Source organism: Macaca mulatta, chromosome 15 (genome assembly GCF_049350105.2).
Source record: "Macaca mulatta isolate MMU2019108-1 chromosome 15, T2T-MMU8v2.0, whole genome shotgun sequence".
NCBI lineage: Eukaryota > Metazoa > Chordata > Mammalia > Primates > Cercopithecidae > Macaca > Macaca mulatta.
This window is the reverse complement of record NC_133420.1, coordinates 60,730,007-60,748,600: the sequence shown is the minus strand read 5'-3', so window position 1 is coordinate 60,748,600 and position 18,594 is coordinate 60,730,007. Positions and strand designations below refer to the sequence as shown.

Sequence of the window (18,594 nt, the reverse complement as noted above, 5' to 3'; positions counted from 1 at the left end):
TCTTTAATTTCATTCTCTAGTCAGGTATCAAAGACTATACTTTGGCTCTGCCATTTATAAAATGTTCTATCTGCAATTTCTTTTTTTTATTTGAGATAGGGTCTTGCTCTGTCAGTCACGCAGGCTGGAGTGCAGTGGGATGAGCATAACTCATTATAACCTTGAACTTGTGGGCTCAAGCAATCCGCCTGCCTTAGCCTCCATCCTTGGTAGCTGGGATTACAGGCATGAGCCACTGTACCTGGCCTACAATTTCATCTTTTTTTTCTCTTCAGTTTCATCATCGTTTATATGAGGAAAATAATACGTACCTTGGAAGTTGTGAGAATTAAATAATAAACACGTTAGGTGCCCACACAAAACAGATACTAGAATTGTATCTGTCATTGACCTAAAAAGGATAAAGACAGTTTGCAGAAGATACAGCTGCATGTAGGGGAATATGCTTTTCATTAACTCTGTAAAATCGGGTTTTATCTGTTTGAAGGCTTATATAAGTTTCTGTTCTAAATCCCAGCCATTCTTCCTTTTTCTCTCCCCACCACCCCTTGTCTACATAGGTTTATCAATTGGTTTTCTCATCATCTGAGTAACTTCCAGTTCCGTTGGAGCTGGGAAGATTGGTAAGTGATGGTGTGTTTTATCCTACTTTTCTGTAGTCAAAAAACTGCTAATTTTTAAAACTGTAACATAAAAGTGACTGAAATATTTAATTTCTTGGAAACTATTTGTAGTTAAGTACAAATAGTTACAAGTGCAATTGTAACTTAAAACTTGTAAGTTGTTATAAGTTCACAGATAATTGTAGTACAAATGAGTGTAAGTGCAGATGATACATAAGAATTGATAAAACTACATTTCCTCCTTAGGTCAGATTGTCTTAGTCAAGATCCTGAAAGTCCCAAACCAAAGTTTGTAAGAGAAGTTCTAGAAAAATGTATGAGGTAAGTTTTTTGTGTCTTCTCCTTTGTTTAGGTCTTTTAACTTCTTTGGGAGGATTTCTTTCTCTTCTCTGCACTTGTGATATGTGTTCAGAATATTGGATTCAAAATCTACTTACTCATCTTCCATCCCATTTTTAATCAAGATTTAGGCTAAAAAAATTAGGCAACCATGCCATACAGATCCCATGTGAATTTAAGCTGGTAAGTTCTTTTAAAGATGTTACAGGCTGGGTGCAGTGGCTCACCCCTCTAATCCAGCACTTTGGGAGGCCAAGGCAGGTGGATCGCATGATGTCGGAGTTCAGACCAGCATGGCCAACATGAGGAAACCCTGTCTCTACTAAAAATATAAAAATTAGGCGTGGTGGCACACACCTGTAATCCCAGCTACTTGGGAGGCTGAGGCAGGAGAGTCGCTTGAGCCAAGATTGCGCCTTTGCACTGCAGCCTGGCCGACAGAGTGATACTCTCATCTCAAAAAAATAAAATTAAAAAAAAAGATGTTATATATGAAATGAATTCAGATTTATAGAAAAGTTGGCACAACAGTACCAAGAATTCTGTATCCTGTTCACCTAGATTCCGTAGCTATTAACATTTTATCATGTTTGCTCTCATGCTCACTCCCTTTTCCTCTCTCTCTAGAGACCCGTTATGTTGGTTTTCCTTTGAGAATCAGCTGCATACCCAGCTGATGTAACAGCCCATTATCCTTTAATGTTCCATTACATATCTTCCCAAAACAAAACCACTCTCCTACCTAGCAAGCATACAGCCTTCTAGATCAGGAAATTAGCTCTGGTACAATCCTACCACAGAATTCACAGGTGCTGCTGAAATTTTGCCAGCCATCCCAACGTCTGTATTTCCTGTCTAGTCTATAATTTTTTTTTTTTTTTTTTTTTTGGAGACAGAGTCTCACTCTGTCACCCAGGCTGGAGTGCAGTGGCGCGCGATCTCCACTCACTGCAAGCTCCGCCTCCCATGTTCACGCCATTCTCCTGCCTCAGCCTCCCAAGTAGCTGGGACTAAAGGCGCCCGCCACCATGCCTGGTTAATTTTTTGTAGTTTTAGTAGAGATGGAGTTTCACTGTGTTAGCCAGGATGGTCTCAATCTCCTGACCTCGTGATCCACCCGCCCGAGCCTCCCAAAGTGCTGGGATTACAGGTGTGAGCCACTGCGCCCGGCCTGGTCTGGAATCTTATCCAGGTATATGTGTAGTGTTGAGTTGTCATTCTCTCAGATTCCTTCAGTCTTGAACACTTATTATTTTTCTCTCTTTGTGTTTATACCAGTTTGAAAGAGTCTAGACCTTACTTGGATTGCTCTGATATTTCTCATGAGCAAATTGAGGTCTTAAATTGTTAATGCTCTTGGTGTGTCACATCTAGAGGCACATGATTCCCACCCCTGGTGATGTTAATCTTGATCCACCTGGTCATGTCAATATCTGCCAGCTTTCTCTACCTTAACCTCACCATTTTTCTCTTTAGTAGAATTGATCAGTATTTTGTGGGAGATATTTTGAAGTTTTACTCTTACTCTGTTCTTCATCAGATCTCCATCCTGCTTTTAGCAGCTACCAGTAAGATGGTTGCCAAGTGATGATTTTCTCATTCCATTATTTTTTCTGCATTTATTAATGGGCCTTCTGTAAGAGCTGTCCTTTCTCCCCCATTTATTTATTCCTTTATTTATATATCAGTGGGGACTAATTAATTTATATTTCATTCGCTGGGTTATAAACTATGAGGATCATTTATTTTGATGCCCAAATTGTCCCTGATATGTACATGAGGAGTCCCGGTAAGCTCTCTCTGTTTTTTGTTTGTTTTTGTCTTTGTTTTTAATGTCCCCCGCCATTCATTGAGCATTTCCTTATTTTCTAGAACAACATGTTTAGGATCATCTTGCGTATTTCTCCTAAATACCATATTCCGTTAGTAAAGGACTAATTAGTAAAGGACTAATGGAATACGGTATTTAGGAGCCAAGATCTGGGCACTTGATATGCTCATTGCCATTGGGGTGTCATTGGTTCTAAGCCTCTTGGTGGACACACATCCATCCATCCATAACTATTTTTATGTCCACCTGTGTGTATATATGCCTCAATTTCCAACTCAATACCTTATTTCTACACTTCTTCTCTACCATGGTTTGTAAATACCTTCTCAGGCAGTAAGAAACTTGGCTCCCATTATCCTCAATATTTATTTATTTGATACAATGTAGCCAGTCTCCAAAGTGTACGGACTGTCATCTTCACCACACCCCATCATCACCCCACATCCTTGGCCACCAGGCTCATGAGCTCACTCACCCATACCTCAGTTGCAAGCCAGTAAGTTCCGCAGTATGCCTGAGATTTGGTGTGCTGCCTTAGACAAAAACTCAAAGGATTTTTTTTCCTTTCACTCTTGGTTGTCAGCTGAGTTCAAGTTGTTGGAGATTGTGACTTTCTAGGTAAGTTGGGTGTTACCAAAGAATGGGACTGATAAAAGATATTTTCTGAGGCTGTTATTTGTATTGTAGGTTGTCTTACCATCAGCGTATATTAGATATTGTTCCTCCTACCTTCTCAGCTCTATGTCCTGCAAACCCAACCTGCATTTACAAGTATGGAGATGAAAGTAGCAGTAAGTAACGAAACAAATCCCTCTGTCTTTAAAAGGTACCAGTTCAAATATATTTAAATTAGTTGTTTAAAGTGGAGAAATTGAACTTTTTCTTTTCTTGGGGTTTATATTTCCTGTATTCGAAGGGTAGTCTAGCATTAGCCACTGTTTTATTTGCCCTGTCATCATTTTGAGGATTTGGTTGTGATAAAATTAATTACTACTGGCTTATCTTTTCTTTCTCTTTTGAATGTGTTAAGTATAGCAAGATGAATTTATAGTTAGATCTTACTAAACTGCAAATGCGTATTTGTCATGGTGATGGAGATTACTTGAATTAATTATCTTTTTCAGGTGTGGTATTGAGAACATAGATGTACATATTCTGTGGCAGTATGCCTTTAAAAGTAAATTCTTAATTATTATTTTCTTACCTTTTGGTCACATAATCTCTGAAATTGCACCATAAATCAGGGAGTGTAATTTGATGTGCCATTTTGCCCTTTGCACAGTATTTACACTTAATGTAGGTAGAGTATTATACATTGTTGATCACTGGTGGAGTTAGGTGTGGAGTTTTTTCCAACTTATCCTTTGCAGATTACACTTAACACAGCCCCTCCATGATCCTTCCATTTCATGTTGTGTAGAGGTTCTTTGCATCTCACAACTATCTGCTGTTCCTTGCTTTTCATACCATACGCCTGTTTCTCCACCTCTGTCTGTGATTGTACCTGTTTCCTTTGAAATAAACTGTGTTGGTCCTGGTACATTTCCTATTTAATTATGTCAACTCTGAAAAATAGATATGATTATCAAAACTACAATGAGGAAATGGCTTCCAAGAGGTCAAACTAGAATGAGATTGCTTCTGAGTGGTGGAGCCCAAATTCAGGCGTAGGTGCACTGCTGAGTGGCCATGCCTTAGCCACTGTGCTTTCTGGCAGATCAAAGGTTCATGCAGCACTTAGAAGTGCCAGGTTTTGAGTTTTGTCTTGTACTCGTTCCGAGAATGATAAAGTACAGTCTTTGCTGTCAGAAAGCTCAGACTTTTGTTGAAGATTAAGCTTTCTTTTTCCCCATAGGAATAACTCAGCCTAACATTTCAAGGCCTTCATAACCATTGTTCCTACTTTGTTATTTTTCACTTCTCCCGACATGGGCCTCTACTTCTCCCAGGTCCATGTCCTTTTTTATTTTTTCCATACTGTTTGTTCTTGGCTTTGCTATTACCCCAGTCTGGAAAGTCCTTTCTAGCTCCACTTGCTTTTCTCCTTCTAGATTCTAGCCCAAGCTCAATAGCTGTAAATACTTTTTAACCTTTAGTAAGCCAGTTTTGTATTGCTCCCTGGCTGTGTCTAATGTGAATATCTTGGTTCTCCAGCTGGAATGTAGACTGGTGACAGGGGATTCTGTTTTTCTTCGCCTTCTTTCTTTTAGAGAAAAAGCTCACAGCAGGTGTAATATGACCATCCTCACGTGACTGTTGTAATTTACTTCATTCATTCCAGTAACTCGTACTCCATGACAGGATTGCCTTTTTTGTTACCTCTTTGTCTACCTTACATTAAAAGCAGATTTCTTGTTGCTCTGGTGATGCCTTACGGTGTATATTAGCACAAATTTTTATAATAAGGACTTAACTGATACCAATAGTAAATACAAGGAGTCCTATCACATGAGCATCTGACTTACATAGATTCAAGCTTGTGGATTCAGCAAAAAAAGAAAAGTACAAAAACAAAAACCTCTCTAAACTTGGCAGCCATTACCTTGTTGAGGCTGAGACTTCGTTTCCATGGTCCCAAGGAAAGAAAGAGGAAATGGGTGTTGGCAAAATGAAAGAGAAGTACGTTGGTTCTGGGCTTTTGAGCCCGGGAGAGTTGAGGGCATTAAAAGACAGTTTAACTGTGTCCACTCTTCTCCTTACCATTCATCTTGAGGATGATCAGCACCTTGTACTCTAAATTTTACTTAGCTAAGTGTCCTTAAGGAATTGTTGAAATGAGAATTGTCCCTTTTTAGGTGAAAAACCATTAACCTATTAGAAAAAGCTTCCACATGTGGTACTTTTATACAGATTAAATATTGACCTTGGGATAAAGAGCATCCTATTTTGAAAGGAAGAATTTAAAAAATTTTTTCTCAGTTATTTAACTATTCGTTAGAATAGTCTTGAAACCTGATCTGTCATTCCCCTTACCCCCAATGCTGTGTTTAGATTCTCTTCCTGGACATTCTGTTGCCCTCTGTTTAGCAGTTGCCTTTAAAAGTAAGGCAACCAATGATGAAATCTTCAGCATTCTGAAAGATGTACCAAATCCCAACCAGGATGATGATGACGGTAAGTGGAATTCAGTATTTCTTGAGTGGAACTATGTATAGGCCAAGTTAAAGCATAAACATAACTCTGGCAACATGATGTGCTTAAAGCAGTATATCTGTATCTGTTTGACCTGTTCAGACTGTTAGTTGTTCTTAGCATCCCAGGTGTTTTCCCCTTATATAAAAAGAGATCCTAACATTTCTGTGATAATACCTTCCTTAAGAATATAAACTTCATCGTAAATACAAAGTGAAATATGTTACCATTCAAGGATTTTTAACCCCTGCTTTCACCATAGCTTCCTGAATAGAAAGACTTGGTGTATTATAAAGTTCGACATTTTCTCCAAGTCAAGCTATTAGAATAATAATGCTTAACATTTACTCAGTTATATACCATGTAATTCCAACCAGAATCCTAGGGGTTTTTCTGGGCAAGAGTGGGAAAATTGACAAAATAATTTATACAGTTGCCTGAATCAATAAATGGATATGTACATAGAAAAACTACTTCATCAAAATAAGATATTAGTGATCTTTGGATATTTATTACTGGGATTTTGTTTGGATATCTCTAAGAAAGTTGTGTTATGATATTAGAGAAAATGAGTTTAGAAAGCATAAGCCAAAATGATGGCATTAAATTTAGACATTGTCAGACATCTTAAGATAAAAGCTTAAGTGTTAAGGATTTGCTGGGTTTTTTTGTTTTTTGGGGGGTTTTTTGGTATTAATATAATAGAGACTATGAATAAGGAAACCTGTGTGATTTTTCTTTTTTCAAGGAATGGATGATAGAATTAAGACAGTCACATAAAACTAAGAATTAAAATTACATGTGGTTTCATATTTGCAGTGTTTGAAATCAGTGACGGTCTTTTATTGTTTATTAGAACTAAAAAATATTACACAAATATCTGTGTATAGATGTGAGCGTACCATCTATTTAGCATTTGAGGTAAGGCACCAAGGAATTGCTGTACTTACATTTTTCTATTTTACTATAAAATATTTTTCAGATGAAGGATTCAGTTTTAACCCATTGAAAATAGAAGTCTTTGTACAGACTCTGCTACACTTGGCAGCCAAATCATTCAGCCACTCCTTCAGTGCTCTTGCAAAGTATGTATGAGTATAGAGCCTTTCTTGAGGGTTTGGAACTTTGCTTCATGAACACCAGTGGTATAGTAGTTTTTACCTAAGATTGTTGAATATGAAGATCTTAATAATGTATAATTGGATACAGTGGGTTTGGGTTTGTGGTAGCTAAAATCTATATCCTAAGGCTTCCATCAGTCTGTTTGTACAGTTGGCATATGTACATGGTAAGCGCTTTTTTTCATATAGACATTTAAAGTAGTGAAAAACCTAGATTTTTAGGACAGTCATATGCAGTTGGAAGTTCCCACGCTAAGTATCTTTGCAAAGCAATGTAAGAAGAAATTAGAATCAGCTACATTGTTGGGAGCCACCCAAAGGTTGACATCTAAAGACAGATATTTTTAACTTGTTAGACAGGGTCCAAAGGAAGAAAGAGCACATAGATTTTCCTCCAACCAAGCAGAGAAACTGAACATCTCACCCCATCTCTGCCTCCAAAGCTTTATGTTACTTGCAGGGTTCCCACAGAAGATGCAGTTTGAATATTCCACCATGTTTGAAGACAGTTCCTTTGTCCTTACCTATTCTTACAAACTGTAGCCCTGGGCTAACGGTAGTATATTGTAAATGTCTTGAGATTTTGTGACAGCTTCCTTAAAAACTATGAATCTCTAATCACACTTTTTGCATCCTTAATGGTTAATACTTACAGTTATTTTGCATTTGCATATTGCATTATAAATTGAGTAACATTGAAAAGGCTTTGAAAACACTGAAATGTTTAACGAATAAGTATATATGATATTTTTTTCCCACCATTATCAAAAGGTTTCATGAAGTCTTCAAAACCCTAGCTGAAAGTGATGAAGGGAAGTTACATGTGCTAAGAGTTATGTTTGAGGTCTGGAGGAACCATCCACAGGTAAAAATTATTTAATTAGACATGTTGAAGCTCTGATTATATAGGTATAAAAATAAGGCCGTTAATTGCTACTGTTTTGTTTGTAAAACATGAAATTTGACTCTGCCTAGATAATGGTTTTTAGATCTAATTCTTTCAGTGCTATGGGAGTAATGATGTTTGATTCATTCTTGAAAGAGCAAGCATTATTGTGATTTGGTTTTGAACTATAATATCTCAACATATTTTAAATGTTCAGCAAGAAGTTTATCTAGTCTATCCAATTTCTAAATACAAGCTCCAGATTTCTCAAACCTTGATATGTATTGTGTATTATAAAGAAACATTTAAATAAATTTCATAAAACAGTTGAGTTTTTAATGATAAAACATTGTTTTACATTTAACTTCTGAGGTTCCTCGAAATTATGTATTTTTTTGAATAGGTATTAGTAACTGAAATTTAAATTTTTTTTTTTTTTTGGAGACAGAGTCTCACTCTGTCACCCAGGCTGGAGTACAGTGGTGTGATCTTGGCTCACTGCAACCTCTGCCTCCCGGGTTCAAGTGATTGCCCTGCCTCAGCCTCCCGAGTAGCTGGGATTACAGGCATCCACCACCACATCTGGCTAATTTTTGTATTTTTAGTAGAGATGGGGTTTCACCATGTTGGCCAGGCTGGTCTTGAACTCCTGACCTCAGGTGATCTACCCGCCTCGGCCTCCCAAAGTGCTGGATTACAGGTGTGAGCCACCATGCCTGGCCAGTTTTTTCAAATTTTAACTGTTACTATTCAGAGTTTTTGTTTAGTCAACCTGTTTCTTGTAGTGCTAGAGCAAAGCAAAGGGAAGAATAAATCTTAAGACCTAATGATCAGGCCAGGCGCGGTGGCTCTTACCGGTAATCCCAGTGCTTTGGGAGGCTGAGGTGAGTGGATCACTTGAAGCCAGGTGTTTGAGACCAGCCTAGGCCACAGAGTGAAACCCTGTCTATACTAAAATTACAAAAATTAGCCGGGCATGGTGGTGCACACCTGTAATCTCAGCTACTCAGGAGGTTGAGGCAGGAGAATTGCTTGAACCTAGGAGGTGGAGGTTGCAGTGAGCCGAGATCGTGCCCCTCCACTCCAGCCTGGGTGACAGAACAAGACTCTGTCTCCAAAAAAAAAAGACCTAATGGTCAAATTGATCAATCAGTTCTACAGCCATCAAAACTAGATTTTATAGCCCTAGCCCTCCTATTTTACTTTTATGGCAGCAGTGTCGTGGCACATATACGTGTGTATGTGTGTGTGTGATTCACTTGAATAATTCTTCTCTCATTGTAGATGATTGCTGTACTAGTGGATAAGATGATTCGTACACAAATAGTTGATTGTGCTGCAGTAGCAAATTGGATCTTCTCTTCAGAACTGTCTCGTGACTTTACCAGGTAATATGAATTATTTTATGAAACTTGTGTTCTCTAAGAATTGATATATGTGTGGTCTCTTATACATAAGCTTCAAATTCTGGTCCAAACCAGGTTGATATTAATATACTGTGGTCCAGTCTGGTCGGATTGGACATGGCAAAAATTCCTAGACAGTGGAAACATACACAGCCTGCATCTCTTAGCAGGGGCTCTTAGCAGGGACTCTCTTAAGTTGCAGCATCTCTTAGCAGGGACTCTCTTAAGTTGAATCAAGACTAAGCTAGTGAAGTAGAAATCCTGTTGAAGGATCCAGACTGTTGGGAGAGAAAACTAGCAAGAGCCAGCTATGTGCAGAGTCTCAGCTAGTCCAGATGGAAATCAGGAAGTGTTCCAGCTTCTGTGGGGATGGCACCTGGAATGCACACCAGGAAGTAGGAGAAACCAAAGTCAAAGTAGATTAAATCATGGGGGTATCTGGGAAGGCTTGGTGATTACCAAGACGCCTGAGGGATGGGGGAAAAGGGGTTGTCACCACAGTCATAATCTTAGGTTTAATGCAGAAGACTCATTCTGCACTCATTCCCCCTAAAGGAAAGAGTTTTTGCTGTTTGGTTCTTATTTGTGAAGTTCACAGACTTTACAGTTGATAGGACCAGGACAGCAGGAGTTGACACAAAGCAGGAAACTAAAGCAAATTACTTGTAAAAACATAAAAATCCATCACAACCTTTAACTTTTCCACTGTATCTGTTATTGCCAGAGGACACTGATCTGAAATATACTGAATTGTTAGGGTGATAAGGTATGATCTAAGGTTGTCATACCAGCCAGGTTGGCCTTCACAAATAAAGACAACACAAGGACATTTTCAGATTTGTAAACTCCAGAAAACTAACCACCCGAGTATGTGTTAACCGTTGTCCTGAGTGATTTACATTTTCAGTTCATTTTATCCTTACCACATCACCATAGAGGAGGTTCCATTATTGTCCACATTTTACAGAATAGGGAAGTGTCACAGAGTGCTTTAGCCTGCCCAAAGTCACACAACTAAGCACAGAGCCAGCATTCAAACGAGGCATTCTGGAATCTGTGTAGTGCTCAGTAGCTCCATCTGTTCTTTTAACACCTAGCTCAAATATTTGTAACTCTGCAAACCTTTCCCTGACTACAGTCCACCCCCTTCAGAGTTAAAGTGCTCTGCTCTTTTGTCCCGTTTCGTAACATTCTAGACTTGGAGTTTTATGAACAGATTGTTTTATTATCTTCCACTTAAACTATTATTTGGGTCAAAATTTGTAGAAGGAAGTACAGTTGACCCTTGAACAACATCAGGGGTTAGAGACACCGACTTCCCCCCACCTACCCCACCCCCACACAGTCAAAAATCTGCATGGAACTTTTAACTGCATGGAAAATTTAACTAGTAGCCTGTTGACCAGAAGCCTTAGTGATAACGTAGTCGATTAACACATATTTGTGTTGTGTTAATATTCTGTATTCTTACAATAAATCATAAGAGAGGAAACATCATTCATGAAGTGAGAGTGGATCATCATAAAGGTCTTCATCTTCATTATCTTCACATTGAGTAGGCTGAGGAAGAGGAGGCGTTGGTCTTGTTGTCTCAGGTGGAAGAAAACCCATGTGTAAATGGACCTGCACAGTTCGGACCTGTATTGTTCAAGAGCCAACTGTACTATTCTGTGCTGGGTTAGGAGACCTAGTTTATAGACACAAAAGTAGCTAAGAAGTTACTTTAAAAAAAAAAAAAAGAAAAGAAAAGAAACACTTATGCAACAAACATTTTGAAGCACCTACAAAGTGATCTTAGTATGTATTTGCTAGTAAGAAAGCTGACATATAATTATCTCATTCTTAGAGCCTATCAGTTGATACCTATTATCAACTAATGAGTTTCTTAAAGGTTCCAAGAGAATAATTGCCTGTGTGTGTGCTAAAGTGTAAATAGTGTAAAGCATGTACAATCAGTCTCAGGTCACCATTTTGAGAAAATTTCTACACATAGTGTTTACATTTAGGAGAGGAAAAATGTATTTCCATTTTTAATGTTAGTGTCCATCATAGTTTGCCATTTCAATTCAGTGAGTATATACCTCTAGTAAGGGATGGAAATAAGAAAAATGACTACACAGTACTGCCCTCAGGGGACTCACCTGAATCTAATGGGTGTGAAGATGGATATTTGCACAATTTACAATAAAAGACCAATTCATAAGTATTGCTGGAGAAATATGACTAATTCAGCCCAGAGGACAGAAGGCTGTATCAGCTGTTAAGAATGAATAGATCATAAAGGTTGAAAGGTTTTATTTTCTATAACCATAGCTTGACATACAATAACCAAATGCCATATTTCTTTAAGATTGTTCGTTTGGGAAATCTTGCACTCTACAATTCGTAAGATGAACAAACATGTCCTGAAGATCCAGAAAGAGCTGGAAGAAGCTAAAGAGAAACTTGCTAGGCAACACAAACGGGTAAGTTTTGTGTAAACTTGTAAATAGTTAAAGAAAATATACCAGAAACTCTGGAGAGGATTCAGAGTTCATTATTGTGATGGTATTTCATTTTTTTTCTGAGCCCAAATTAATGCAGAGCTGTTTGCAGAAGAGGAGGAGGGAGCAGGTAGTGTGTTGTGTGCTGTTACACTGCATGATGAACCAGTTCAGGAAGCCACAAACTTCACTTTCCATAGTTTACCATCTCTGGGTCAGCCTCATGTTTGCACAAGGGAAGTAGCAGAAGGGAAGAGGACACTTGTATTTCTATAGGAGTCTCTGGGGGAAGAGGGAGAAGACTATAGATACTTACACTTTCCCCATACTGTGAGGAGGAATGGGGCAGTCATTCCCAAGTTAACATAATACTTCTCGTAGTATTAATTTAGTATTTTAGCCATTTTGGAGGGAAGCCGTGAGTGACTTAACATGATACTCTTCCTTATGAAAGTATTTTCCAGTGTTATGTGTATTTATCATAGTAGAAGGTGAAAAAAAAAAGTTGAGTTTAGTGCCCTACAGGAACCTTTAGCAAGTTTGAGTACAAGTCTCCGTGTAGACATATATGTATACATATATGGATATAAACACAGACCTAAAATACTGTAAGGTAAATGGTGTCATCTCATTTTGTAGATGTTATAAAGTGAGACACAGAGAAGTTAAGTAGTAGAAGTTAAGTAAGACACAGAGAAGCTAGTAGGTTGCATAGCTGGTAAATGACCAGAGCTAGGTTCTGACACAAGTTTATCAGACTCCAGAGACTTTCTCTCATGCCACACTGTTTCTAGAAATGTGCTGTCCGACACAGTAGCTACTAGCTGCATGTGACTATTTTAGTTTAGTTAAAATTAAATACAATTTAAAATTCAGTTCTTTGGTCACACAACCATATTTCAGGTGCTCAGTAGTAACGTGTCGTTGCCGTCCTAACAGGCCGCACATATTTATATCATTGGCCCCATTGAAGAAAGGTCTATTAGGTAGTAGTGCTCTAGAACCTTACCTTTGAGTGGTGTTAGGAAAGGAGAGTCATGTACCCACGTGTCTAGAACATAAAGCAGACCTCATAAATAGGCTGTGTTTATAGAGAGAAAAGTAAGATTCTGTGAAATCGGAGAGCAGGGTTTTGATAATTTTGCTTAAAGCGGAGAGGAGGAGATCAGTAGCTGGGGCCTTAGCAGTTAAGTATTACCTCAAAGAATTGCCAGGCTTTCTAGATTCAGTGATGCCACTTCTTGCTGAAAGTACCTTGGTATGTAACACCTAGAGCCACGTTCTGGCTCTGCCACTTTCTGGCTGGGTGATGCTGGGAAAGTCATCTAACCTCTCAGCCTGTTCCTTTCTCTGTAAAATGGAAATAAACCATGCCTTGTTTTTCTTTTCCTTTAAAAAAAAAAAATTCTATAAACTCTTCAGAGTGAGCTGGAGGGGGGGAATTATTAAAGCTTTACGGGAGTGTATTGAGCCCATCATTGCCAGCAGAAAGTCTTAAATGGCCCACTTTGAATTATTTTATGTCGGCTGTAGCCATTTCTAAATTATAACAAGAATGAGCAGGCTTGGCCCGTAGGACTTGCTCAGTTTTTCTATATGGCCCATTAGGAGATTAATGATTAGCAGGCCGTCTCCCTGTTGTTACTGCTCAAATGGTCAAATAGTGATAAATTGTAGCCAAGTCCCCCATGTTGTTACCAAGACAAGTGCCACTAAATTTCCCTGGTCTAGATAAGAACCCATGGTATTTCTGAGTGAGAAGACAGTGTCTCTGAACCACAACAGGACTTTGAGGTATATGTGTGTGGGTGGCAGAGTGGGGGCTACTTTCACTGTAGAATATAAGTCTTAACATTTGGCCAGACACAATAAAATGCTTCCCCTGGAGGAGATTTAACACACTAGAATCAAAATGGTATTTTCCTTTTGTTCCTTTGCCTTCTGTAGCGAAGTGATGATGATGACAGAAGCAGTGACAGGAAAGATGGGGTTCTTGAGGAACAAATAGAAAGACTTCAAGAAAAAGTGGAATCTGCTCAGAGTGAACAAAAGAATCTTTTCCTCGTCATATTTCAGGTATCTTGGCTTGGGACATTTATACATAAAAGGAAACAATACGTTTCTTTAGTTTTAGTTTTTAAAAATGTTATTTTTCATTGTAAAAGGAAATCACATTTATAGAAGAGATTAAAAATAAAAATTTAGGAAGGAAATAAAATACTCAGAGGCAACCATGTATGTTTCTGAGTTTCTCTGCTGTTTACTTAGTATTCTTGCATGAGCATTTCTCCATGCTTGAAAAAAAAATTGTGGGTTGCTTTTGTTATATATGTCTCGTTTAATCATTCCTCATTGCTGATCATTTTCCTTCCATGAACATTTTAATGCAGATTCCTGTTAACATTTCTGATTATTTCATTAGAATAGATGCCAGGAAGTAATATTACTAGGATAAGTAATTTAAGATCATTAAAGGTCTTTATGTATTGCCAGGAAGGACGTACCAACTCATGTTATTACCAGTCTGCCTTTCTAGGTTGACTTAATGAATGATAAAAGTTAGGCACACACACCACAAAGACAGGGTAGAACAAGCAATACTTTGGGGTTTCTTTGTCATGAATTTTTTTCTGAAGTGTAAGATTCTATCTCTAGTACTACCTTAACTTCTCCCTTTCCAGCGGTTTATCATGATCTTGACTGAGCACTTAGTACGATGCGAAACTGATGGGACCAGTGTATTAACACCGTGGTATAAGAACTGTATAGAGAGGCTACAGCAGATCTTCCTACAGGTATGTGGGGAACTTTGATTAGATAATAAACAATACTATTCTCAGCCACAAAGATTTTTCATTAAAAAAAAAATCCTTGTCAAATTTGTTAGGAGGCTATGTAGTACCTGTTAGACTCTTTAGCTCATGTCCATTTGCTGCTACCATTGCTCATCAGAATATTTAGGCTTAAACTGATTCTATACCACTTAGATTCCTAATCGCATCGCAACCCCCCCACACACCCCCGCCTCACCTTTTTTTTTTGAGATGGCATCTCACTCTGTTGCCCAGGCTGGAGTGCAGTGACACGATCTCAGCTTACTGCAACCTCCACCTCCTAGGTTTAAGTGATTCTCCTGCCTCAGCCTCCCACATTGCTGGGATTACAGGTGCCCATCACCACTCCCGGCTAATTTTTGTATTTTTAGTAGGGACAGGGTTTCACCATGTTGGTCAGGCTAGTCTCAAACTCCTGACCTCAGGCGATCTGCCTCCACCTCCCAAAGTGCTGCTGGGATTACAGGCATGAGCCATGGTGCCCAGTCTCCTAATTACCATTTTCTGTGCTGGGGATCCTAGCTGTAATATGAAATGTAGAGGACAAAAATATCAAGAGGACAGTAATTGGATTTATAAGTCCCTAAAAATCCAAGGTTCAGCTGGCAAATTGTACACAGAATCAAGGTAAGCTCCCAAGGGTCCCTCTGCAAAAGCAAAATGCCAGCACCTATTCTTACCTAGATTTAAGTTAAAGGTATATAGGAGAGTGGAGCTAATTCATTGTGTCTTCAGACACTACTCCCCTAAATCTTCATTTGTTCATTCTAGAAGAATGATTAATGTAGAAGTCACTCTAAGTTCAATTATTTGAGCCTCCAAATAGGGATTCCCTCTGATTTTAGTTACTGCCAGTTTTAAAAGCTTTAACAGTCTCTAGTCCTACAGGAATCTCTGAGTGTTTTCAACGCTTATAGAGGAACACATAGAAAAAAGTGTATTTCATTTTCTGACTGTTTATCTTCCAGTTAGTCCTTGTCTGGCTGCTTTTTAAGAAGTCATAATGTATTATGCCCTGATTGGGGAGTGAGCCAGCTGAGCCTAGTCTGTAATAGTACTAGCAGCAAGCAGGCACTGCTGCCACTGCCTTGAATCATGAATTCTATGTACATGAAGTTGGTAAGAACTGGATTTTTTAAAAAGCTATTGAGCATTCATTTTTTTCATTTCTCTTTTTTTTTTTTTTTTTTTTGTTAGGGACTTTTAGGGGTCCATTATTCCTATCAGCACTTTTTTTCCCTTCCTTTTTTCATCATTCTGCAGCGTGGGTGGGCTGCTGAAGGAAATGTTCAACAAGATTGCTTATGTGCTTTTTCATGACCTAACTACCCCCTTTTCTGTGTCCACAGCATCACCAGATAATCCAGCAGTACATGGTGACCCTGGAGAACCTCCTCTTCACTGCTGAATTAGACCCTCATATCTTGGCCGTGTTCCAGCAGTTCTGTGCCCTGCAGGCCTAAGGGTCATTTTTTTGTCAAGTTTTTTTTTAATATCTTAAAATAATTTGTCTTATTTTTTGATGGTTTGAATGCTTGCTTTCTTGTAGTATCTTTTCACTTCTTAAAGGAAACAAAGGGGGAAGAGGACAGTGGATAACATGGCATTACTTTTAATTGCCCTGAAAAGCAAATACGTCCTAATGGCAGTAATGTGACGATGACCATGATGTATTATATATGTGACAGATACAACTTCTCTGTGATCAGTTTGGTATTTTTTTCTCCTTAAGGCACAAAATAATTGGTTTGAGGTATGTGAAACACTAGAGGTCAACCTTACATAGTATATAGAACTGATGGGTTTACCCAGCTACCCAGTAGCATAACTTTTCACAGCTCGGGGATAACTTAACATGGCTGAAATAAAACTAAAAGGATGGTTTTTAAACTTTGGCATTTCATGATTTATCATCTCACTCTACTCTAAAACTGGTTGTTTCTTACTGAAGGTGTTCGCCATTTGAAATTTTCTCTTCAAAGTATTTTTAAGTAGTATCTTAAGACACGACTTGTTAGTAATAAAAGTGTTACTAGTTGGAAGAGTAGTTCCCAAATTTGTCTTAATGTAAATCACCTGGGAATTTTTCAAGTTATTTTGAAATTTAAACCACCGTCTGAGGGTGGAACGCAGACATCCTCAGTAATCCTTAGTTTCCCCAGGTGATTCCAGGTTTGGTCACCATTATCTTAGAGCATCTACTCACTTCCTCTAGCCTCTGGGTTATTTGTCCAAGGTCTTGTAGTGAGTTACAGAATACTAAAGTGGATGTAGAAGTGGTCAGATTGACTGAAACCATACCCTGAATTAGATGTGAGTTTAGATTTTGTTTATATGGATCCTGATCCAAAAAACTACGAAGTCCTGAGCTTGTTTTCTGTATGGTGTTGATGCTGAAATGACAGCCGTTTGTAAAATAATACACAAGTATGAGGAATTGTCTGACATTCCAAATTTAGAGGATTTTTAGACTTTTTTCATTAAACCTTAGAAAAAAATTACCAGTAATCCTACAACTACTGGTAGTGGTGGTGTGCATTTGCACAAAATAGGTATAATTTTTTCTTACTACATCCCAAGTTGATGATGCATTAAGCGTTTTGCATATTTTGATATATTTTTGCTTTGGTTTACCATACATTTGAGTGGCTACAGAATGTGGTCCACTTAATAGACTGGAATTCCTAGGATTTTTAAATACCATACTATTTAAGACAAAATACAAAATATTCAGAAAAATCCAGGTTGCGTGGTGGGTTAGTAAAACTAAAATCAGGTTCTTGGCTAAATATTCTCATTTATACTGTTTCTCCTTCCCATTGCTTAAGCACAGCACAAACTATGTAATTATATATAATTACAATTGACCCCTGAACAACATGGGTTTGAACTGTGTGGGTCCCTTTACACATGGGTTTTCTTCCACCCCTGAGATGGCAAGACCAGCCCCTTGTCTTCCTCAGCCTGCTCAACATGAAGATGATGAGGATGAAGACCTTTATGATGATCCACTTCTACTTATTAAATAGTAAATATATTTTTTCTTATGATTTTATTTTTTCTGTATTTTCATAATAATATAGCATATGGGCTGGGCGCAGTGGCTCATGCCTGTAATCCCAGCACTTTGGGAGGCCGAGGCGGGCGGATTACAAGTTCAGGAGATCCAGACCATCCTGGCTAACACGGTGAAACCCTGTCTCTACTAAAAAATACAAAAAAATTAGCCAGGCGTGGTGGCATGTGTCTGTAGTCCCAGCTACTCAGGAGGCTGAGACAGGAGAATCGCTTGAACCTGGGAGGTGGAGGTTGCAGTGAGCCAAGATCGTGCCACTGCACTCCAGCCTGGGCGACAGAGCAAGACTCTGTCTCAAAAAAAAAAAGAATATAGCATATAACATACAAAATGAGTTAATAAACTGTTACTGCTAAGTCTCCAGTCAGCAGTGGGCTATTGGTGGTTAAATTTTGGGGGAGTCAAAAGTTATATGCAAATTTTTGTGCAGGGTGTCGGCATTGCTAACCCCACGTTCAAGGGTCAACTGTAGTTTAAAATGACTCCTGTCTCAACCAAAGGATAACCTTTAAGGGATTGGTAGCTTTGACTTGAAACTGCTTTGTAATCTTTTCCCAATGTACTGAAAAGTGTGGCTAGTTATGTTTGATCCACATTCTAGAGAAATTTGTAGGTTTTAATTTCTTTTCTCTTGGTCCTCTCTTCATGTATAATGGTTGCTTTTAACAGCTGTTCGCTGATGTGATCCTGCTCTGTCCCAGTCTAGCAGCTTAAGTGTATGGAAAAACTGAACTAGGAATTGAGTTTTGAAGAAATAAAGGTGTGTAAGAGCAAACATTCAACAGTTGCTGTCCCCACTAATGAAGTTCATACAGACAAAAGATGGCATGTCACTGTACATCATACCTTGCAATAAATGCTCT

At 38.5% G+C, this 18,594-nt stretch overlaps 1 protein-coding gene across 4 annotated transcripts in view; it reads left to right on the top strand.

Moving 5' to 3' along the window:
- The window catches only part of NCBP1 (nuclear cap binding protein subunit 1), a 36,842-nt gene extending 20,297 nt beyond the window's left edge, over positions 1-16,545 (top strand). For all 4 annotated transcript variants that reach the window (XM_028835040.2, XM_015117232.3, XM_077965674.1 and 1 more), the window contains 11 exons: positions 561-623; positions 870-944; positions 3,481-3,584; positions 5,785-5,907; positions 6,908-7,010; positions 7,818-7,911; positions 9,217-9,320; positions 11,689-11,803; positions 13,769-13,897; positions 14,503-14,616; positions 16,005-16,545. In XM_028835040.2, coding sequence (XP_028690873.1) covers positions 561-623; positions 870-944; positions 3,481-3,584; positions 5,785-5,907; positions 6,908-7,010; positions 7,818-7,911; positions 9,217-9,320; positions 11,689-11,803; positions 13,769-13,897; positions 14,503-14,616; positions 16,005-16,118 — 1,138 coding nt within the window. In that variant the 3' untranslated portion in view covers positions 16,119-16,545. The remainder of the gene's footprint in view (positions 1-560; positions 624-869; positions 945-3,480; positions 3,585-5,784; positions 5,908-6,907; positions 7,011-7,817; positions 7,912-9,216; positions 9,321-11,688; positions 11,804-13,768; positions 13,898-14,502; positions 14,617-16,004) is intronic.
- The last annotated feature ends 2,049 nt before the right edge of the window (positions 16,546-18,594 follow it).